General features: G+C 41.8%; 1 protein-coding gene across 2 annotated transcripts in view; it reads left to right on the forward strand.

Annotated features, from left to right (window-relative positions):
* Window positions 1–24,342, forward strand: part of LOC135542432 (zinc finger protein 385B-like) — a 148,540-nt gene that overhangs the window by 77,719 nt on the left and 46,479 nt on the right. For both annotated transcript variants that reach the window (XM_064969370.1, XM_064969371.1), the window contains one exon: window positions 4,946–5,088. In XM_064969370.1, the coding sequence (XP_064825442.1) occupies window positions 4,946–5,088 (143 nt within the window). The remainder of the gene's footprint in view (window positions 1–4,945; window positions 5,089–24,342) is intronic.

Consider the following 24,342-nt stretch of genomic DNA (forward strand, 5'->3'; position numbering starts at 1 on the left):
TGAGGGAAATGTAAGTCTCCAGCTTCAGCGATTTTTGCAATTCGTTCCAGTCACTGGCAGCAGAGAACTGGCCTTCCTAAGCCAGGATTCAGACACGGCAAGGACATCAGGGTTGGCGGAGTGTGCTAAAAGCAGTGAGTAAAACAAATTTAGGGAGGAGGCTTCTGATGTTAACTGTCATGAAACCAAGGCTTTTTCAATTACAGAAGTCAACAAATGAGAGTGCCTGGGGACACGCAGGGCCTGGGTTAGCCTCCATCACCCGAGGAACAGAGGAGGAGTAGGATGAGGGTAAGGCTAAAGGCTAGCAAAACAGGTTGTCTAGTGCTTTGGGGACAGAGAATAAAAGGAGCAGATTTCTGGGCGTGGTAGAATAGATTCATCGCATAATGTGCAGGAAGGGGTATGGTGGGGTGCGGGTACAGTGGAGGTAAGCCCAGGCACTGAGTGATGATAAGAGAGGTTGCATCTCTGGACACGCTGGTTATACTGGGTGAGGTCACAGCATGTGTGGGAGGTGGGACAAAGGAGGTATCTAAGGCATGTACAGTGGGACTAGGGGCTCCGCAGTAAACTAAAACAATGATAATTACCCTAAACAACAGTATACAAGGCATATTGACATTTGAGAGAGGCATAAAGCGAGGCATAAATCAATCATAGGTGTTGATTGGGAGATTGCTAAGTCATCAACAGAAAAGACAACAAGATCTAATCAGCTAAGACAACAACAGGTAAAATGGCCATGTATGGGCAGAGAGGGTCGGTTAACTACACACAGGGTTAACTACACACGGTTAACGACACACAGTTCGGGGCTAGGGCCAACAAATAAACTTAGGTAAACAAAGTGGTGATAAATGAACAGTCCAGCAGGCATCAGCTATGTAGCCAAGTGATCATAGGGTCCAGTGTACAGCAAAAGATGAAAAAGGCAAGCCGCTAGGTATTTGTTACTACGCTAGCACGAGGGAGACACTGCGTTTAAAGTTAGCAGTCCAGGGTAAGTAGAAGCGTCTGCTCCGTCTTCCGGCAAAGACCGGTTGAAAGAACAGCTGATGGAAATACGTCTGCGGGCCACTTGTGGTGGGGCGGGGCGCCGGGCCAGATGACGAAAGAGGTAGTGTAGTTGTGGTAATTTTGTTTGCTAGCCGGGAGATGCGCCTGGCTCAGGGCTAGCTTCAGGGCTGGGTCACTCAGTGGCAGCTAGCTAGATGTGATGATCAATGGTCCAGGGTTTACAGCAGGAATCTGACGTTGTAGTGGAGAAAAACGGTCCAAGGCTGGCAGGTATTATCCAGGCTAAAAAAATGGTGTGTGCGTGCTGCCATTAAATAATTTTGTTTTGGTATTGTAATTTGCTCAACATTTCTTTGAATCGTCATTGTGTTTCCTTAGTGACTATTTCAGATTTAAAATTGCCTTGATGTTATTCAGAACAGAGTGTGCCGGCTGTTTTTGTCTCTCTCCAGTCTGGCTGTGGAGCTGCGATCACTGCTTTGAATATTGATGAGAGTTCAAAGAGATTGTTAGCATACGTTTCTTTCTTATTACAGCATCACTAATATGACCAGTGTATATCTGTTACTGGTGTGCTGTGCTATAACTTATATTGATATTTGAGCATAATCTCGCAATCATGTTTTAATGAGTAAAATTATACCTGCAAAATGTTACTGTCCATCCATATTTTATTGTTTGACAGATATAGTATGAAATGAAGGGGAGATAGAGAGAAGGGAGCTGCAGATGCTGAGATTTGTACCATGGCAGGCAGAGGAATCATATACATGCTTTAACGACAAGGCCAGCCTCAGGCACCAATAGCTTTTGTTCAAAACATTATTTTTTCTATGGCCTGACATTGTCAAATGAATATTTCATCAAAAGAGATGAGAGGGATGCTCTATTGCATCGAGAGTTTGGTATGACCTTAGGAAAGAGGATCTAATTGAGGCCGTTAACCTAAAGCTCTGGATTAAGCTGTCAGTTAGCCTGCTCCATGTTATCAATAATTTTCAATAAACACTCTTTACGTTGACCTTATTCCATGCAGATGTGCATGAGTTGTTGGTTCCCTTAAATGACACGGCATGCTTTTCATCCACTTCAACGGGAAAGGCAACTGGAAAATGTTAGATGTCTCAGAGACTTACCCAAAAGGTTAGCTGGTCTTCATTAAAGTGCCGTAAATCACTTCTGTATTCCCTTTTTGTTTGCTAAGCTCTACTGACCTTAACTTTGCTGTTAAAATATAAAAACATGAGACACCATGGGGTTGGTTAACCTGAGGTTCCTCATGTCTCCACCAACATAGGTAAATCCGCATTTAATTTTAAAGCACCTCATACCTGGTACGGATCGGCGTCCTGGCAACGGGACAGTTGTAAATCATGCAGCGCCTTGTGTCACGATCGCAAGTTTTAGAGAAGCAATAAATGTCGATACTTATAAGTGTCTTAATATCGGCTGAAAGCATACATTTTTGTTAATATAACTGCACTGTCCAATTTATAGTAGCTATTACTGCGAAAAAATGCCATGCTATTGTTTGAGGAGAGCTCCTAACAACAAAACACTTTTCACGCACATTAGGTTTGATAAATTCACCTCTGAAGGTGAAACATGTACTTACATTCTGAAATCTTGCTCTGATCTATCATCTAAAGGGTCCCAGAGATAGCATGCGTTGTTGTTTTGTTAGATAAAATAATTTTTCATATTCTAAAAAGGTCCATATAGCATGCGCGATCGATTTTTGCATTTCCACTCGTTCAATTTGCAAAGAAAGGAATCTGTGAAAATCTAACCCTAAACGTTGTGTCAACCAGCCAAATCACGTTCGCATGTATTCCTCAGAGATCCTAGAATGTAACCAGACTTCACTATATCATTCGCGGTGTAGTATATCCTATAGGACACTATATTTGGTCAGAGAGCGACGCCTTCATGGCACGCTGATGACGCAGGCGGTCTTCACTTGAACGACTCTAACTTTGTCAAATAAACTCCCATCAGGGTCAACAAAGCTAGCTAGATAGCCAATGAGTACAACAGCATGCCCTTTTCTTTTGGACAAAAATTATAATTAATATTCAGAGTTATGAAGTTGTAAAAATGGGTTGTTTTTGCAAATGTTGAACTTATAATATGGCTACTAATACCGGAAAAGCTAAATCAAAATCCAAGTATACATATTTGACAATATTCTTGCAGAAAAAAATGTAATATGAATGCAAATGTCTCCTTCACGATTTGCCCAAATGTACCTGGGTGACTTCACACTAGATGTTATGTAGTTCGCTCATACTTCAAGTTATCTGTCTGAAACTTTGCACATACACTGCTGCCATCTTGTGGACACCATCAGACTTGGAGTGATTGCTAGAACTGGGACTTTTCTCTTGCATTTCAAAGATGGTTGTAGAAAAAGAAACGGTTGTTTTTTTCTTTGTATTTTCTTCCACCAGATCTATTGTGTTATATTCTCCTACATTCAATTCACATTTACACAAACTTCAAAGTGTTTACTATCAAATATGTAAATATACATATCCTTGCTTCAGGGCCTGACCTGAGATATATTTGGTATGTCATTTTAGGTGAAATTGAAAAAAAGGAGGTTCCTCAGGTCTCCACCAAACTAGGTAAATCCACATTTAATTTTAAAGCACCTCATTGCTGGAACCAACTACAAAAAACATTACAATGGAATGTTTTTGTGCCACTCGGGCAATTTCAAATAATGATTGCGGACCTTCTTATTGAGGAATGTAATTGTTTTCTTGTAAATGTGTGTTGTGTGGTATTTTACTTGTTTTATATTGTATTTGATTTTTGATTTTCTCAAATGAAATTGTAGATGCAGGGCTTCTTGTGAAAGAGACCCTTGTATAAATAAACTCCTTGCATAAATAAAGGTAATATAAAACAAATATACCTTAACGTTGCCTCGGATCCACCGTTCCTCCAAAACCACATTCCAAAGTGTGTGTTTTTATCTGAAAAGATATTGAAAATAAAGTTAGACACGTTTTCTGAAACTCTGCTGTGATGTATTCGTCCTGTTGTGATGTATAGTTGCCAAAATTTCAAACTCGTTATTGATTTATTGTTGTTGTTTGCATTTTAATTGGATTTCATCAGTTGTACGCTTTCATAGAATTCTGTCTGCTTACACATCATCAATAATGGATTATGTGATGATCTAAGTCAAGGGCTATGATCTACAATGTTGTTATAAGATATTGCAAGTTACATTTCAGTGTGTATTAGTCTGTACGATGCTTTTGATAAAACCGTCTGCTAAAATGGATGTACTGTGCTATATATTATGATGTGTTGGGTTATTTTGAGTGGGACTGTTTTCTGGAGATTCAGCATGTATGTTTGACTGGTTTGATGTGGGATTGTATCAATGGTTCACTGGGTGCAGAATTACCATGCTGCCTCAGCACAGGTGCATTCTAGTCCCTTGCTGCGTCGTACTGTATGACATGATTGTCTACGAGGGGATCCATGAGCTCAGTGGCAGAGCAAAAAAATGTATGCAGTAGGGAAATTCTGAAGGCATGTTGTGTGTGTGTCTTGTTACTCTCTCACGCATCACTGAATACTTGGGCTCCCAGGTGGCGCGGCGGTCTAAGGCAGTGTAGGCTGTCATTGTAAATAAGAATGTGTTTTTAACTGACTTGCCTAGTTAAATAAAGGTTAAATAAAATAAAATACTTATCCACGCTCCATCTCCTCTTCCTCCGTCCTCTTGATGCCGTCCGTAGGAATGAATTACATGTGTGTGCAAGCACTGCTGCAGATATAACCATGATTTCCTGAGTTTGGAAGACATTTATGTATCTAATTTAACTCTGTCTCTTGCTCCCCTCACTATCGCTTTGTCTCTCTCTACTGTTGCTAAATTGCGTTCTCTCTCTCTCTCTTTCTGTAGGAAGTGCCTTCCATAGCAGCTGTCTCCCGGCGTTGGTGCGGACCCCTCCTGTTATGACGCAGTCCACTCTGGATATGAAGTCCTTCATGTCCTTCCCAGTGGACACCACATCAGCAGTGGGACTCTTCCCCAACTTCAACACAGTGAGTCTCCTGCTATCACTTCCTATCTCGCTGAACTGCTCTGATTTGAATTGATAAGTGATGCTTTGGACTGGACAATTAAAGCTAAAGTTGGTGATTGGTACATCCATTTTGGGACTTTAAAATTAATATAAATGACTCATAAGCTTGGATCGACTGTCTTACCCCATCAAAGATGTCTTGTTTTTAGGAGCATTTATGTCCACTTGTTCTCATGTTGTCTTTTTGGTCTCATCTCTTTCACTTCATTCTGTGCTGTGCACACCTTCCCATTTACTCAAAAACGCCAAGCCCCTTTCCCTGCCACTCACAACAACAAAGGTGAAAGATCTCTTCTTCCTTTCTGACAAGCGGTTTTAACTCGCCATTTGCATTTGAGGTTTGGTCCAACAAAATCAGTGATAAGGACACTGACATTTAGACATTATTTGTTAACCTTTCTAACAATACCCTTTTTTTGTCTCAACTCCTCAAATTGCATGCAAAGCAGACACTACTAAGACAGCACTATTAATGAAAATTGATCCTGGAAAATACATGCTCAGTTTGTTGTGCAGTACCAAGTACAGTTTGTCGTGCTGTACCAAGTACAGCTTGTCGTGCAGTACCGAGTACAGCTTGTCGTGCAGTACCAAGTACAGTTTGTCGTGCTGTACCAAGTACAGCTTGTCGTGTGTGGCATTGCAGTACCAAGTACCGCTAGCAGCATTTTAGCCAAAGACTGTTATACTAACTGTTATACTTTGTTTAGATGTTGAAATCAAGTGGCCTCCCAATTCCTTACATAATTGCAATTTATGCTTATTGCGCCTATGAAATAACACATATAACACTAAGCCCAAACTAGATGGGATGGTGCATTGCTGCTGAATGCTGTGGTAGTCATGCTGGTTAAGTGTGCCTTTAATTCTAAATAAATCACAGACAGTGTCACCAGCAAGGCCACACCATAACACCTCCTCCTCCATGATTTACTGTGGGAAATACACTTGCTGAGATCATCCGCTCACCAACACCGCGTCTCACAAAGACAGCGGTTGGAACCAAAAATCTCCAATTTGGACTCCAGACCAAAGGACAAATTTCCACCGGTCTTATGTCCATTGCTCTTGTTTCTTGGCCCCAGCAAGTCTCTTCTTCTAATTGGTGTCATTTAGTAGTGGTTTCTTTGCAGAAATTTCGACCATGAAGGCCTGATTCACACAGTCTCTTCTGAACAGTTGATGTGAATTGTGTCTGTTACTTGAACTCTGCAAAGCATTTATTTGGGCTGCAATTTCTGAGACTGGTTACTCTAATGAACTTATCCTCTGCAGCAGAGGTAACTCTGGGTCTTCCTTTCCTGTGGCGGTTCTCATCATTAAGCTTAAATTTTCTGTATTGACTGACCAAATGTTCTGTATTGACTGACCTTCGTGTCTTAAAGTAATTATGGACTGTCCTTTCTCTTTGATAATTTGAGCTGTTCTTGCCATAATCTGGACTTGTTATTTTATCATTTCTTAACCATTTCAGCGTGGATGATCTCCACGTTCTCTGGTCTTGTCCTTTGGTAGAGTTGCCAACCATTTCAACATGTAGCAATAGCTTCCATGTTTTCTGGTCTCAATGGTGGATCATTCAGGTCACAGATAGAACCACTTCACACACCGGAAGCAAAGCGGCGTGTTTTGGACGAATGTAAATTTTGTCGGAAGTAGGTTTTATAATTTCAGTAGAAAAGGGGGCGCGTTCCATGACGCCGTGTAATGTCTGTGCTCACGGGAGCATGGCCACTGACTGATCGTAAATTACTATGAAAAACAATTATGTGTATACTTCTTAATGTGTGTCTCCTGTCGTTCATGAGGTCACCAAATAAAACAAATTCGACATGGTCATTTTTTGCTTCCCCACTGACCAGTTCTACATTCTCAAAACTTTTGGGGATGTAGGAGTTTGTGGGAACAGCTTCTTTGTTCCACTGTGAAGTCCTCTCTCCCCATACTGCATGTCCAAACAGGGAGAGGGTCTCTTAAAGGAATTTACAACCTGCCATTTTGTCATACAACTGTGGAGATATAGAGAAGGGGGGGGGCGTCATGACAGACGCTTGGCCTGAAGAGCACTCAGAAGGACCTAGAACTGTTTTGTTTCTCCGTTTTTTTGGCACACAATATTTAATAACGTTATGTTCTGGTTGTGAATTTGTTTTCTGGTTAAGAAGACATCATACAACCAGTTTACAACCAACTAATCAAATCAAAGTTTATTTGGCACGTGCACCGAATACAACAGTGAAATGCTTATTTACAGGATCTAACCAATAGTGCAGAGAAAAAAAGTATGTGTGTGTGTGTGTGTATGTAGGTAAGTAAAGAAATAAAACAACAGTAAAAAGTCATTTGAAAATAAGAGTAGCAAGTCTATATACAGACACCGGTTAGTCAGGCTTATTGAGGTAGTATGTACATTAATGTATAGTTAAAGTGTATAGTTGACTATGCATATACGATAAACAGAGAGTAGCAGCAGCGTAAAAGAGGGGTTGGGTGGGCACACACAATGCAAATAGTCCGGGTAACCATTTGGTTACCTGTTCAGGAGTCTTATGGCTTTGGGGTAAAAATGGTTGAGAAGCCTTTTTGTCCTAGACTTGGCACGCTGGTTCCGTTTGCCATGCGGTAGTAGAGAGAACAGTCTATGACTGGGGTGGCTGGGGTCTTTGAACATTTTCAGGGCCTTCCTCTGGCACCGCCTGGTGTAGAGGTCCTGGATGGCAGGCAGCTTTGCCCCAGTGACGTACTGGGCCGTATGCACTACCCTCTGAAGTGCCTTGCGGTCAGAGGCCGAGCAGTTGCCGTACCAAGCAGTGATGCAACCGGTCAGGATGCTCTCAATGTTGCAGCTGTAGAACCTTTTGGGGATCTCAGGACCCATGCCAAATCTTTTTAGTTTCCTGAGGAGGAATAGGCTTTGTCGTGCCCTCTTCACGACTGTCTTGGTGTTTGGACCATTCTAGTTTGTTGTTGATGTGGACACCAGGGAATTTGAAGCTCTCAACCTGCTCCACTACAGCCCCATCGATGAGAATGGGGACGTGCTCGGTCCTCCTTTTCCTGTAGTCCACAATCATCTCCTTGAGGGATAGGTTGTTATTCTGGCACCACCCAGCCAGGTCTCTGACCTCCTCCCTATAGGCTGTCTTGTCGTTGACGGTGATCACTGTTGTGTCGTTCAGTAAACTTAATGATGGTGTTGGAGTCGTGCCTGGTCATGCAGTCGTGGGTGAAAAGGGAGTATAGGAGGGGACTGAGCACGCACCCCTGGGGAGCTTCAGTGTTGAGAATCACCGTGGCAGATGTGTTGCTACCTGATCTCTGTTATAACAAGTTAATTAAAGAGACCTTTTTCATGATTTTGAAAATTAGAGAAAAAATATGTCATATAACCAGATGACAACCAGATAGACAGCCTTTTCTGGCTGCTAGAAATATCTTAGTAAAACGTCCTTATATGACTGGTATACAACCTGACCATGCGTTGTAAAATAAAACAGCGTTGTGGTGAAGTGTAAGAGATACTCCGCTGCCCTGGCATGAGGTCAGCAGTGTCCATGCATCTTTCATGGGAACAGCGAGCAGTTGTCCATAGTTATAATTCACAGTGGTTACTCTTTTTCCGAGCGAAGAAATAGGCAGGACAATAGGTGGCATAGTATTGTGCTCACCCAATCTAGCACCTGCTCTCTTAACAGAAGGTTATATCCCATCGATAGGCCTCTATGGCTGTGTGTGTGTGCAAAAGCAAACATGCGATTTTCTGAAGACGGCGCCCCACACACACACAAGTATTACTAGCATTTTCCAACCAAGCATTAGCGTCACGAAAGTCAGAAATAACAATAAAATAAATCGCTTACCATTGAAGATCTTCCTCTGGTGGCAATGCCAAGTGTCCTAACTACACTGTGAATGTTTGTTTTGTATGATAAAATCAATTTGTATAGCCTAACACAAAACATTTGAAAACCGGTTGCATCGTGATTTCCGTCTCATTCAACTTTGGATGAAGCGTTCGTGGTAATTACACACACTAAGCAAATGTCTATCCAGTCATGGTTGGTTTCATTGCAATCCTCTGGTTGTTACTAACACAACCATACATGATGGTTCTTTTCCCGGGACGTATTGACCGTAAAAATCCGATTTGAAGACACCAATCAATGACCTCATTGCGCACCAATGGTAGGACCGGTCTATCATTGATTGACTGTATTTTGGCCCAATGACCACTGATCCTCTTGAAATCTAGCTTGGAAGAGAGCCAATGAGCTGAGGTAAACGGCAATATGTAATGGTTATACGTTCGAAGACCAGCCTTTGTCGTAAACTCTGTCGTAAAAGAGGTTAATTCGCCATTGCAAATCCTACATGACGCTTGACGGAGCCACGAGTGTTACGCATAGCAGTACATATTCAATAGCATTTTCAACAAGTTTATATATTTAAATTATGGCGAATAAATCAGGAAAAGCTAAAACAAAATCTAGGTATACAGATTTAACCCTAATTATAGAGGAAATTGTTTGAGACAGCGAGACCGAGGTTCTTCAGGAAGATGAATCTTTCAGCGAAGCTTGTTTTGCTAGTTTTGACTCCCAGGCGGAAGAAATGTTTCTGCACGGAGAGGATGCCATGCTGGATTGGTAAGTTCTAATGCTAATGTCATTGTTTGAAATTAATATGAAATAATATTAATTGTATATATTTTTTTAATTTTCTTATTTTATAAAAATATAATCTGTAATGAAATGTGTAAAGTACACATTGGCAATACTGTGTGTGTGTGTGATATATTTTTTAAATGTATTTTACATAAACATGGAATGGAACAGCACTTCACCATAGTGATTATGTTCCCTGTACTCTATATATATCTGTTTATTGTATGTGTTTATACAGGGCTCATACATGAAAGTATTGTTATTGATTTTTTTAAATATTTCAGTGGCAGTGATTCTGATTATGAGCCGCCAATGTCTAGGTGTCCATCTCCCTCTGAAGCTGGTTCATCCAGCCGGACCCCCGCTGTCTCCGGCTCCACACCTACGCGGTCATCTCGAGTTGTGAAGTCAGTGACAAAGAAGAGGAGGTGGGGAAGAGAGAAACCTGCAGACAGAGGGCCATCGGGTCGTTGGCACTCTGTGTTAGAAGATGATGTGGAACCAAATCCACCAGTTTTTAGACCCAAAAGGCAGCCAGGACCCCTACTAACCATGACTGCAAAGTGCAGCCCCCTTCAACTTTTTCAACTGTTTTTCACCTCGTCAGTTGTTGATTTCCTGGTGGCGAACACCAATAAGTATGGGGCTAAGAAGCAGGCAGGAAAGAAAGAGGCATGGAAGACCATTTCCATGTCAGACCTTTTCTGCTACTTTTCAATGGTCATTTACATGGGGCTGGTGAAGTTGAAAAGTCTAAGGGACTACTGGAAAACGTCAGCTCTCTATCAACTGCCTTTCCCCATGACTGTCATGTCTTGTAAAAGGTTTCTATGTCATGGGCGCTTCACATCAGTGACCCAGAAGTTGATGGGGAGAATGACAAGAAGAGAGGCACACCAAGGTATGATAGGCTCTATAAAATAAAACCTCTTTACCCCAGCATCGTTGATGCCTGCAAGACTTATTTTCAGCCCGCCCAGAACCTGTCCATCGATGAGAGGATGGTAGCCTCAAAGGTCAAAATCAGCCTCGAGCAATACATGCGTAACAAGCTGTTTGTTTTGGCTGATTCTGTGTGTGCCTACACTTGCATTTTGCTACCGGTAATGGACTGAGTTATGATTCCGTTATGGAGTTATTGGATTTTCAACTACTGGGGAATGGCTACAAACTGTTTGTGGACAACTTCTACACAAGCCTTACCCTGTTTACAGAGCTGAGGAAGCAGGAGGTGTCGGCTTGTGGCACCATTCGTACCAACAAGGTGGGATTTCCAAAGACCAAGGTGAACGACATGCCTAAGCGGGCTGTGCGGGGTACCATGCGATGGATCCGTGAAGATGGCCTGCTGTTTGTGAAGTGGATGGATACCAGAGAGGTGGTCCTGTGCTCCAGTATCCACAAGTCCTTCAGTGGAGATCACGTCGTCAGGCGTGTGAAGGACGGTGCCGGGGCATGGACCACAAAAAATGTCCCGATTCCAGCTGCTGTGAAGGACTACAACAAGAGCATGGGGGGTGTGGACCTGTCAGATGCGCTGATAGGATACTACAATGTTCTTCACAAGAGCATGAAATGGTACAAAACATTTCTTTAAAATTTCATTGACATTGCTGTGGTGAATTCCTTCATCCTCCAGAAGGAAATGGCCAAGCGCTGTGGATAGCCCCCCATCTCACAGTTAGCCTTCAGGGAGCTGCTCATCCAGGAGCTTGCTAGCTACAGCAAGTCTACTGCAGCACCTTCTGCTCCAACCAGTGGTGTTCACCTGCCCAGATTCAGCTCTGCAGGCATGAATGTGCCTCAGGGCAAAAAGGGCACCGTAGGGAGACGCCGTTGTGCCCTTTGTCACAGGAAATGCCCCATCACCTGCACCACCTGTTCAGTAAGCCTCTGCTTTACAGCAGAAAGAGACTACTATGGGCCATGGCACCAGCAGCACAATATTGTGTAGAGGACTGAGGGTTTTCACAATATTGTAAATAGAAAATGTGTAAATAGTTACCCTTGTTATTTGTTTGTTTATTATTATTTATTATATTTTATTTTTCATATATATATACATTTTTTGGGGGTGTGTTAGAATAGCATTTATGTATTTTGTATATAGTTTTTCCTTCAAAATGTATCACTGTACCAATTCGGCCACTTGGGTACATTTGTGTGGGACACCTGGGTGACTTCATGCTCAATGTCATGTAGCTCGCTCATTTTTCAAGTTATCTGTCTAATACTTTGCTCAGCTATTGTTGACATCTTATGTTCTTCATATAAATCATCCACAGCATCCCATCTGTATGTTTGGCTGTTATTGGCCATTTGAAAGATGATGCAGCAACAATAAAAACAGAAAACGTATGTTTATTTCCTTGTATTTTATTCTACCAGATGTATTGTGTTATATTCTCCTACATTCAATTCACATTTCCACAATTCAGAGTGTTTCCTTACAAATGATACCAAGAATATGCATATCCTCGCCTCTGGGCCTGTGCTACAGGCAGTTTGATTAGGGTGTCTTTAGGCGGAAATTGAGAAGAAGGGGGGGTACCCCAAAGAAGTTAAGGTTAGAATTAGTGTTAGGGTTAGAATTAGGGTCAGGAGCTTAGGGTTAGTTTTAGGATTAGGGTAAGAGTACGAGTTAGTGGTTAGGGAAAGTTTACCTGTACAAGAGAGAGAGTGTGTGTGTGTGTGTGTGTGTGTGTGTGTGTGTGTGTGTGTGTGTGTGTGTGTGTGTGTGTGTGTGTGTGTGTGTGTGTGTGTGTGTGTGTGTGTGTGTGTGTGTGTGTGTGTGTGTGTGTGTGTGTGTTTGTGTGTTTGTGTTTGTGTTTTTGTGTGTGTGTGTGTACTGGGATTAATGTTTGAACACACCAGACTATAACCTATACACATTGATATGTCTGTTCAGAAAGTGAAAGCCCTTGATTTTCTGGTTGAACTACTGAATCCCCGTTAGTAATCTAAAAGGGCATTCTGTGTGTGAATGTGTCTGTGTGTGTATGCGTGCTTATGTTTGCACACATAAATATATACACACACTACTTCCTGTGATGAATGACTAGGCAAGACTTCATTAGAACGATTCCGCGTACCCATCTATCAGGCTGATTAGTGTTGTGTGGCTGGGCTTGCTGAAAATGATTTCTACATGATTGCATCATAGCCCCAGAGCCGGTGCGTGCCCTCCATTCTGAGACTGTGTAATCAATACTTGTTGGAAAGCAAACACAGCAGATAATGGCTGCGTTCCAAAGGGTAGCCTTTTCCCAATATAGTGCACTTCCTTTGACTAAAGCTCTTTGGACCATGATCAAAGTTGTGCACTAAATAGGGTGCCATTTGGGACGTAGACAATGGGCAACTAGAGGGCAGCCAGGCCAAAAAAAAGGCCCTGATCAAAAATTTAACGGACGCGATTCAACTGTATCCAGGGGCTAGGTAACGCAAGAGGTGCTAACTTGACTGATGCTAACTTGACTGATATTAGTGGATGGACAATAAACAAGGTAATAGACAAACACACTCACACACACTCATCCATAGACAGACAGATACCAAAACAAGCAAGCACTCACAATAGCAAGCTAGCGACAAACCAGCACGTGTGAGTGACAACCCTGAACACACCGACAAGCACATTCGTGAGTGACCGTTACAAAATACCTCACATGGTGCCATGACTATTGCCACCGCTTGATCAAATGAGTTTTTCTTGTGCATGCCGTGTCGGAATATATTTGTCTTGTTCCAAGCATCTGTTACAGTCAGGTGTGTGTTAGGTTGAGCCGATTAGGCTTTAATGGTCTATAACACTGCAACAGCGAGAACCACAGCTTTGCATGTATGTGTGTGCTTGGGCATGTGCGTGTGTGCATCTGTGTCGTTAGTTGCCTTTTTCTGCTAGTGTATGCTACAGCCTGCATCTTCGTTTGCTGCTCATGTTTTATGCATCCCACAGCACACAACCTCTTTGTTCCCGCGCCAGGATATGTAAAACTGGCGAGCCTCAGCTCTTCATGCCAAGCATTCCTGGCTCCAGACTTGACATTTGCCACACAGGACCTCTCAATGCCTGTTAAGTCAACAAACACTCAAACACTGCACCTCGCCTGTAATGGAGTGCGTGCTGGTGGCAGGGAAGTCAGGCGCAGGAGAATGAACTTGGTATAAACGAAGCAGTTTAATAAGTACTCAAACTCCGTTAACAAAAATGTACAAAATAAAATAATGGGGTGAAACACCAGTTGCGCACCAGAACATAATCTTGCACAAACATACAACAAACAATCACCGACAAGGACATGAGGGGAAACAGAGGGTGAAATACACAACATGTAATTGATGGGATTCAAACCAGGTGTGATGTAAGACAATACAAAACCAATGGAAAATGAAAAATGGATCAGCGATGGCTAGATGGTCGGTGACGTCGACCGTCGAACACCGCCCGAACAAGGAGAGGGACCAACTTTGGCGGAAGTCATGACATCGCCACTTGTTTTAGACATTATATTCTCTCTCTCTTGCTGCTTTGCTCTGCCCAAATTACAAATTATTGCTCCTACACATACCCTTATAAGGTGTTTGAGTTAGAACGAGTAGTGGAAAAAATACCAAATTGTCATCACCCAGTAAAATACTACCTGAGTAAAAGTATTTGGTTTTACATATACTTAAGTCTCAAAAGTAAATGTAATTACTAAAATATGCTGAACCCTTTGACACGTATGATCACGTATTTGTTGAGTGGTCCCTGCAGCGTATGCTCTCCAATATGTGACTGGAACAGTAGCAACAGAATGTACGACGCAACAAACGCGTCTAAACAGCATTGTTGTCTGAACAACATCTACATATTTTTTTGTACTGATGGAAAATTAAGGTCTTAAACTTTATTCCTCAATTTGACCTTTTATTATGACAGCAACAGAACATAAAAGATAAATGCGAACTTCATCATCCAAGAAATCACACGGAACACATCCACAGTCAAACTCATTCCATAAACTGTAATGAATACTCAGGGAGAAAAAGGTGTAGATTCACGCGCAGAGGACAGCAGGTGTTTATTTCGCCCTCGCAGAGCGCATGAATCGTGGTCAAATGCAGGCCAGGCAAACAGGCAGGTGAATCAAAACTAGGACTGAAGACTATAACTGGATCGCACAAACAAGCTAGGAAAAGGCTTAGTTGAGTCAAATTGAACAATACCTCACAAAGGCACAAACAGAATGAACTGAACTAAATCAGGAGCTTATGAGACCAGGTGGGTAACTAACACAGGTGAAATCAATGAACAAAAATGAAAGACAGGGCTACGTTCAAGAACACAAAAGAAACAGAACACAAGGTTGACTTGCCAGACCTCACCCCCGAGGTAGCCCACCCCCCCTTCAAGCCCATAACCTTCCCCGTCCACTAGATAGTGGATAGGGCTCTCAGGTGTTTGAAATCATGGATGGCCTGAATGGCGTAGGCAGGTTCCCCTCCGATGTCCAACGGTGGGGGCGCACTGTGGGTTGAGACTAAAGGATGAAGAGGACTGTAGGTGACCGGTTTTAACAGAGACACATGGAAGGACGAGGAGACTTTATATTGACGGGGTAACTGGAGGGGGTACGTGACAGGGTTGATGCGATGGGTTATCTTGAAGGGACCAATGAAGCGAGGACAGAACTTTTTGCAGGGGAGGCGGAGCCGTATGTCGGAACCCCACATGCTGTCCGGGGTGAAAGAGTGTCGTAGGTTGGCGGCGTATTCGGCAAAGCGTTTCTGGGTATTAGAGGCTTCCAGCAGATGCCAGTGAGGGTCTCCCATATCCGCTACTACGCCAAAACCAGTCATCGACAGCTGGGACAGTACCAGGCTTCGCCTCCCAGGGAAATATGGGGGGTTGGTAACCAAGTGAAACGGAGTAAGGTGGAAGGATGAATGCATGAGTGAGTTCTGAGCGTATTCGGCCCAGGCCATAAAAAGTGTGGAGAGGCAGAACATTGTTGGCCGAGGTACTTCCCTATTTCTTGGTTCAGGCATTCCGTCTGCCCGTTGGTATGGGGATGGTACCTGGATCAGAGTCTTTTGGCTGGTAAGGGCAGTAAGGGGAGCTGCAGTATAACAGAAGTTACGAATGAACCGTCGATAGTATTTGGAGTTCCTTAACGGTGGTGGGTTTGGGCCAGTTACTGGTGGTGGTGACTTACCGAGATTACATGGAAGGTTCTCTTTTCAGTCTTGACATAAAGGTTATGGTCAAGGAGCCATTGAAGAACCTTTTGCACATGCTGTATGTGTTCCTTCAGGGAATGGGAGTAAATCAGGATGTCATCAATGTAGATGATGAGAAAGTGTTTGATCATATCCTGGAAAACCTTGTTCATAAAGGATTGGAAGACGGTGGGGGTGTTAGTAAGACCGTAGGGCATGACCAGGTATTCGTAGTGCCCAAGTGCGGTGATAAAGGCCGTCTTCCATTCCTCGCCTTCACGTATACGGACAAGGTTATATGCACTTCGTAGGTTGAGTTTTGTGTAGATGTTGGCGCGGCCCACTTGTTCAAGGGTCACTGGGATCAGAGGAAGAGGGAAACGGTTCTTGACCGTGACGTCATTCAGGGAACGGTACTCAATACATGGACGAAGACCACTGTCCTTTTTTCCAACGAAGAAGAAGCTGGATGCAGCCTTGGAAGAAGAAGGATGAATGAAACCATCGAGTGTTTCGATTTTCGAGTGTTTCATCTATGTAGTTCTCCATTGCCTAATTTTCCAGGATAGATAGGGGGTTAACACAACCCTTTGGTGGGGACACTACAGGGAGTAAGTCAATAGCACAGTCCCCTGGGCAATGTGGAGGCAGAGTGGAGGCCTTGATTTTGCTGAAGACATTGCTGTACTGGGCATATTCAGACGGTATGGTGGGTGGCACTGCAGGGTAGGCTGAGACAACTGGTGAAGAAGGTAGAAGACCAGAACAGTAGTTCACCTTGTCGCCACGAGACGGCAGGATTGTGACGACAAGGCCAGGGGTGTCCGAGGATGAGTAGCTGTTTGGGGGATGAGAGTTCCATGAGTTGAATGGTTTCGGTGTGGAAGACTTCAATCTGGAGGGTGAGGTTGACTATGAAAATAAATAAAGAACCTTTCATAAACCAGTCTAAATAACAGGTTGCGCTGACAAAAACAAAACACAAGTTAGCGACCTAACAGCTAGACAAGTTTACAATGTACCACATCTCTGGTGAGCACAAGAGCCTAATGTAATGTTGTTTAGAAAATAAATGTGTGTCAGCAAAGCTAACAGCTAAATTCCTTATGATGGCAGCCATGTTTGTTTATGTTTCACCTGGCGAAAACTCCATAATCCCAGAATGCCATTCACCATGAGACGCAAATAAATAAAGTCAAAGACGGCTGCGCCCATTTCCTAAAAAATATTAATTTAATTTAGCCACTTTTCAGCATTTCATCGGTGTACTTGTTACAGTGTATACAAGAACCGGAGCACATGATTTGACAAGTCATTTATAGTTTTTTTTTACATCATAAAGCAAATAAAATATTTTCACCTCACAGCTCATCACATCAAATACAAGCCTACTGCCTAGCCTAACCGTAGTGCAAAAGCTAAACAGGGATTAAACTATTTTAGGGGTGTTTGTGAGTGAGGTTAATTTCATTTGTAGGGGGTTTTCAAGTCCATGGGGGGTAGACATGGGGGAAGGTATTGTGGGGGGATATGCTGCAGGAAATATTACTATGATGGAGGATTTATCAATAAATGGGGGGCAAACACAGGATAAGTTTTTAAACCAAATATAAATAAAAACCCTGGAAAGGGGGGGGGTCTGAGCTGGCAACCCTGAGGTACCAAAGTTACAATCTGATGCCGTGTTCAAAACAACTGGGAACTGGGAAATCTCTGACTTCCGACTTCAGTACGTTTAAGACAACTAGGAACTCTGAGGAAAAAACAAGCTCCGACTGAGAAAAATAGTTTGGAACGGTCTTCCAACTCGGAATCCCAACTCTGGAACTCTGACCTCTTTCTTGAGCTCCGACTTTCCGACCTGAAGATTATTGACATCATGATTTGACCTAGTATTTTTCCAAGTTCACAGTTGTCTTGAAAGCACCATAAGTCAGTCAAGTGAACTATCCCTTGTAATAACATCTTTGGTCTGACAGACGCTTACATGACAACCAGAATGCATTGTATGATGTCAACAAACATGGCGCCACATATAGCCGGAAAATAGCTTAGCATTAACTCCTCATAATCAGTACAACATTCGAAAAAGTAATGTGTCTGTTACAATCTATACAAGAATTGGAATGCATGATTTGTCACCAGTACTTGAAAACATTTGAATAAAACAGTGAATACATTATGATCCATATATACATATGGTGTGCTACAGCAGAAACGACAACAAAATATACAGCAAATAAGCCACTTACTTTGATAGGAACGCACACATGTCCAAGGTCCAATGTGTAAGGAAAACAACCAAGAAGGTAATGCGGGCGCCAGCCAGAAAATGTGCTGGTGGAAAAGATTTGTGCAAGGCCTGTTCTGACTAGAGATGTGCAATGTCTTCATACTTGATCTGTGGAAACACTAAGGAAGTACTCAGGCTCTCGATGAAGAGAGAATTTTATCCTCTCTGTAAAGCCTCAAACATAAATAGTCCGCAAACATTGAAATGGGCCACTTCTTATGTGAATTAACAAGGAGGCGGAACACACCTCAAGTCAAACTGTTTTTAGAAAATAAACTTGTTAGAAAATAATTTGAAAATAACAAGTTGAAGCATAGCCTATAGATAATTAGCAGGCAGCGTGCCTTGGTTTGAGGGCAGCGCGGGTAGCTGTCCTGTTGCTGAACAATCACATTTTGGAACAGTGATAGCATTCTGAGAGGAGCGACGGTTGATATATTTGGAACTCAAGCGTGAAAAGGTTAAAGGAAAATTCCACCCTAAACTATCTTTTTTAAAATTTGTTTCATTAGTCCATTGTTGACATAGTCCCAACATGTTTTGCTTGTCAGAAATCAAAGTTTTCCAGATATGTAACTTTTAAAATACCAAAATCATCCCCGTTTGGTGCATTTTGCATCATGTGATTTCTGTATTTTGAAAGGTACATGTCTTTATAACTTGATTGCTCACAAGCAAAACATTTTGGGACTATGTCAATAATGGACTAATGAAACAAATACCAAAAGATAGATTTGGGGTGGCGTTTTCCTTTAAGTATCAAAAATAAAAGAATGAATAATTTCAAAATCCACAATATAGCAGGGGTGTAAAAGCCATAACATACTCTATATATTTTTCCAGCAGCATACTATGATCAAAAGTAATAATGTCAAAAGTCTAACAAAATAGCTCCCACAATATTTTTATTATCAATTTCTCTCAGCCAATTATCCACCATTTGTGTAAGTGTCGTGCATATAGAATGCCCTTTCCTATAAGCGTGCTGCAATTCTGTTGTTCATTTATTTACTGTGAAATAGCATTGAATCTGGTCAAACACAATTTTTTCTAAAAGTTTACTAAGAGTTGTTAACAGGCTGATTGATTGGCTATTTGAGCCAGTAAAGAGTGCTTTACTATGCTTGGGTAGTGGAATTACTTTTTCTTCCCTCAAGGCCTGAGGGCACACACTTTTTGTAAGCGTAGATTGAAAGATGGCAAATAGCTGTGGCAAAATCATCCGCTATCATCCTCAGTCATTTTCCATCCAAGTTGTCAGACCTAGGTGACTTGTCATTGTTGATCGACGACAAAAGAAATCACCTCTTCCACACTCACTTTAAGGATTTCAAAATTACAATGCTTGTCTTTTATAATTTTGTCAGTTAAAGTTGGATGTGTAGGTTTGGTGTTTGTTGCTAGCATGTCATGCCTAAATTGGCTAATCTTGCCAATTAAAAAATGTGTAATTGGCAATATCAGTGGGTTTTGTGATGAATAAGCCTTCTGATTCAATGAATGATGGAGCTGAGTTTGCTTTTTACCAAAGATTACATTTAAGGTGCTCAAAATCTTTTTACTATCATTCTTTATATAATTTAGCTTTGTTTCATAGTATAGTTTCTTATTTTTGTTCTGTTTACTCACAATTTCTCAATTTGCAGTAGGTTCACCAATTGTTTATGCTGCCAGACTTATTTGCCATCCCTTTTGCCTTATCCCTCAACCATAAAAGGTTTTAATTCCTCTTCAATCCATGCGGATTTAACAGTTTTTCCAGTCATTTTCTTAACTTTCCTAATATTCTCTTGATAAGTGTGTGAATTGTACAAATGTTCTGCTAAATAATCAACATATAACTAGTACTTTTGGGTGTCAAGAGAAATAAATGGACTAAAAAGTATATTATTTTCTTGAGAAATGTAGTGAAGTGAAAGTAAAAGTTGTCAAAAGTATAAATAGTAAAGTCCAGAAGATTAAACTACTTAAGTTAATTTCCCTAAAATGTTGTGCACAAAATTTAGTGATAATTTCTCCTTTGTCAAGATAATCCATCAACCAGACAGGTGTGGCATGTCAAGAAGCTGATTTAAACAGCATGATCATTACACAGGTGCACCTTGTGCTGGGGACAATAGAAGGCCACTCTAAAATGTGCAGTTTTGTCACACAACACAATGCCACAGATATCTCAAGTTTTGAGGGAGCATGCAATTGGCATGCTGACTGCAGGAATGTCCACCAGATCTGTTACCTGAGAATTGAATGTTAATTTCTCTACAATAAGCTGTGACGGGATCATGAAGCCCATTGTCATGTCATTCATCCTCCGCAATCACCTCATGTTTCAGCATGATCATGCACTGCTCCATGCTGCAGGATCTGTACACAATTCCTGGAAGCTGAAAATGTCCCAGTTCTTCCGTGGCCTACATAATCATCAGACATGTCACCCATTGAACATGTTTGGGATGCTCTGGATTGGCATGTATGACAGTGTGTTCCAGTTCCCACCAATATCCAGCAAATTCACACAGCCATTGAAGAGGAGTAGGATAAGCATTCCACAGGCCACTGATTAACTTTAACTTTATGTGTCACGCTGCATATGGTGGTCACACCAGATACTGATTGCTTTTCTGATCCAGTCCCCTACCTTTTTTTTAAGGTATCTGTGATCAACAGATGCACATCTGTATCCCCAGTCATGTGAAATCGATAGATTAGGGCATAATGAATTTATTTCAATTGACTGATTTCCTTTAATGAACTTTAACTTTATAAAGTCTTATCAATTTTAGCTTGTTTCGTTTCTATTTTTGTTCAGTATAAGTACTGTACAGTCGTGGCCAAAAGTTTTGAGAATGACACAAATATTATTAATGTCCACAAAGTTTGCTGCTTCAGTGTCTTTAGGTATTTTTGTCAGATGTTACTATGGAATACTGAAGTATAATTACAAGCATTTCATAAGTGTCAAAGGCTTTTATTGACAATTACATGAAGTTGATGCAAAGAGTCAATATTTGCAGTGTTAACCCTTCTTTTTCAAGACCTCTGCAATCTGCCCTGGCATGCTGTCAATTAACTTCTGGGCCACATCGTGACTGATGGCAGCCCATTCTTGCATAATCAATGCTTGGAGTTTGTCAGAATTGGTGGGGTTTTGTTTATCCTCCCGCCTCTTGAAGATTGACCACAAGTTCTCAATGATTTTCCTGGCCATGGACCCAAAATATCAATGAATTGTTCCCCGAGCCACTTAGTTATCACTTTTGCCTTATGGCAAGGTGCTCCATCATGCTGGAAAAGGCATTGTTCGTCACCAAACTGTTCCTGGATGGTTGGGAGAAGTTGCTCTCGGAGGATGTGTTGGTAGCATTCTTTATTCATGGCTGTGTTTTTAGGCAAAATTGTGAGTGAGCCCACTCTCCTGGCTGAGAAGCAATCCCCCTAATTAATGGTCTCAGGATGCTTTACTGTTGGCATGACACAGGACTGATGGTAGTGCTCACCTTGTCTTCTCCGGACTAGCTTTTATCCGGATGCCCCAAGCAATGGGGTAAAGTCAGAGAAAATGACTTTACCCCAGTCCTCAGCAGTCCAATCCCTGCACCTTTTGCAGAATATCAGTCTGTCCCTGATGTTTTTCCTGGAGAGAAGTGGCTTCTTTGCTGCCCTTCTTGACACCAGGCCATCCTCCAAAAGTCTTCGCCTCACTGCGCATGCAGATGCACTCACACCTGCCTGCTGCCATTCCCGAGCAAGCTCTGTACTGGTGGTGCCACGATCCCGCAGCTGAATCAACTTTAGGAGACGGTTCTGGCGCTTGCTGGACTTTCTTGAGCACCCTGAAGCCTTCTTCACAACAATTGAACCACTCTCCTTGAAGTTCTTGATGATCCGATAAATGGTTGATTTAGGTGCAATCTTACTGGCAGCAATATCCTTGCATATGAAGCCCTTTTTGTGCAAAGCAATGATGACGGCACATGTTTCCTTGCAGGTAACCATGTTTGACAGAGGAAGAACAATGATTCCAAGCACCACCCTCCTTTTGAAGCTACCAGTCTGTTATTCGAACTCAATCAGCATAGAGTGATCTCCAGCCTTGTCCTCACACACCTGTGTTAACGAGAGAATTACTGACATGATCTCAGCTGGTCCTTTTGTGGCAGGGCTGAAATGCAGAGGAAATATTTTTGGGAGATTCAGTTGATTTACATGGCAAAGAGGGACTTTGCAATTAATTGCAATTCATCTGATCACTCTTCATAACATTCTGGAGTATATGCAAATTGTCATCATACAAACTGAGGCAGCAGACTTTGTGAAAATTATTATTTGTGTCATTCTCAAAACTTTTGGCCACAACTATACACCACTGGTTATGACTCATAGCCTGAGGGGTGCCTGGCAATGGTTAGGCCGGGCAAATGCATTAAAAGATGAGGCGTGACACTCTTTATTATCAAATATACACTCAGTGGCCAGTTTATTAAGTACCCCATGTTTACATGCCTCTAAGAAATCAGGCTATTGTGGAGGAAAAGGGGGTCCAACCCGGTTCTAGCTGTACCTAATGAATTGGCCATTGAGTGTAAATAGTTTATTGTATAACCAAACTTATAAACATACTGTGAAGATCACACCTCATCTTCTAATTCATTGTTCAATTATTTAAGGTAGCACCAGCAAACACCAGTTTTCTCCTAGCCGAGGATGATGGGAATAGGTTTTTATTGGCTTTGGTACAGGAGTGGAGAGCAGGATGGGGAACATATCTACTATTGAAGTCTGAAAAACCCTGAAACCCTGGATAGTACAGTATCTGGCAATAATACATCCCTGGATTATGTTCTATATGATGACAAAGTTTAAATTGATCCAATTGAGTAGAGCACAGAATAAGATCATTTGACAAGGATCGACACAGTGCATCCCAATCATCATTTGATAAAGGATATATCATCATTGGAATAACATGAATAACATTTTATTAAGAATAACACCACAACATACTGTGTACATATAACTCATTATTATGGCATTTAGTGTGGTTTAAATATTGCATGCACACACACACACATACACAGACTCACTGCGGTAGGAGCTAACAGATTGGCATCACTCATGCTTATCGTGAGTGGTAATTATCTTCTTATATGAAGAGTGGCAGCTAAGGTAGTATGAAGAGTAATGAATGTTGTTTTTACACAGGAATAGAACCAATTAGTCACATCCACTAATCCCCACAGCGTGTGTGTGTGTGTGTGTGTGTGTGTGTGTGTGTGTGTGTGTGTGTGTGTGTGTGTGTGTGTGTGTGTGTGTGTGTGTGTGTGTGTGTGTGTGTGTGTGTGTGTGTGTGTGTGTGTGTGCGCGCGCAAACTCACAACCATCCATTTCTGTGTCCATGGCGACAGTACATCTAGAACTCAGGAAGGCAGTAGCAACGTACTAAGCTAACATGGAAATGGAAATGTTTTAAGATGGTCATACCAAGGATCATTTAGCAATTTGATTTTGAATTTTAGGACCCCTTTAAGTATAATATAAATACATCCATTCATTGTTACCATTCATTGTGTAACAATGAGCATTGGGATTGCAAACAGAGTAAGATCATCAAAGGTAAACTATTTATTTTATTGCAGTTTGTGATTTTGTTACGCCTGTGCTGGTTGAAATAGTTGTTTTTTTATGGGGCTCTATTCTCAGATAATCGCATTGTATTCTGTCACAATAAATCATTTTTTAAATCTGAGAACACAGTTGGATTAGCAAGATTCTAGGCTTTCGAAACATATGAGACACTTGTATTTTCATGAATGTTTAATATGATTATTTATGTAGCGATCACCGTATGTTGTCGAATTTCATCCCGCTACCGGGTTCGGTGCGCAGAGAGGTTTATCCATTTTGCCACAACTTTGGAAGTATGCTTGGGGTCATTGTTCATTTGGAAGACCCATTTAACCCAAGCTTTAACTTCCTGACTGATGTCTTGAGATTTTGCTTCAGTATATCCGCAGAATTTTCCATCCTCATGTTGCCATCTATTTTGTGAAGT

This window comes from Oncorhynchus masou, chromosome 6 (genome assembly GCF_036934945.1).
Source record: "Oncorhynchus masou masou isolate Uvic2021 chromosome 6, UVic_Omas_1.1, whole genome shotgun sequence".
NCBI classification, from domain to species: Eukaryota; Metazoa; Chordata; class Actinopteri; order Salmoniformes; family Salmonidae; genus Oncorhynchus; species Oncorhynchus masou.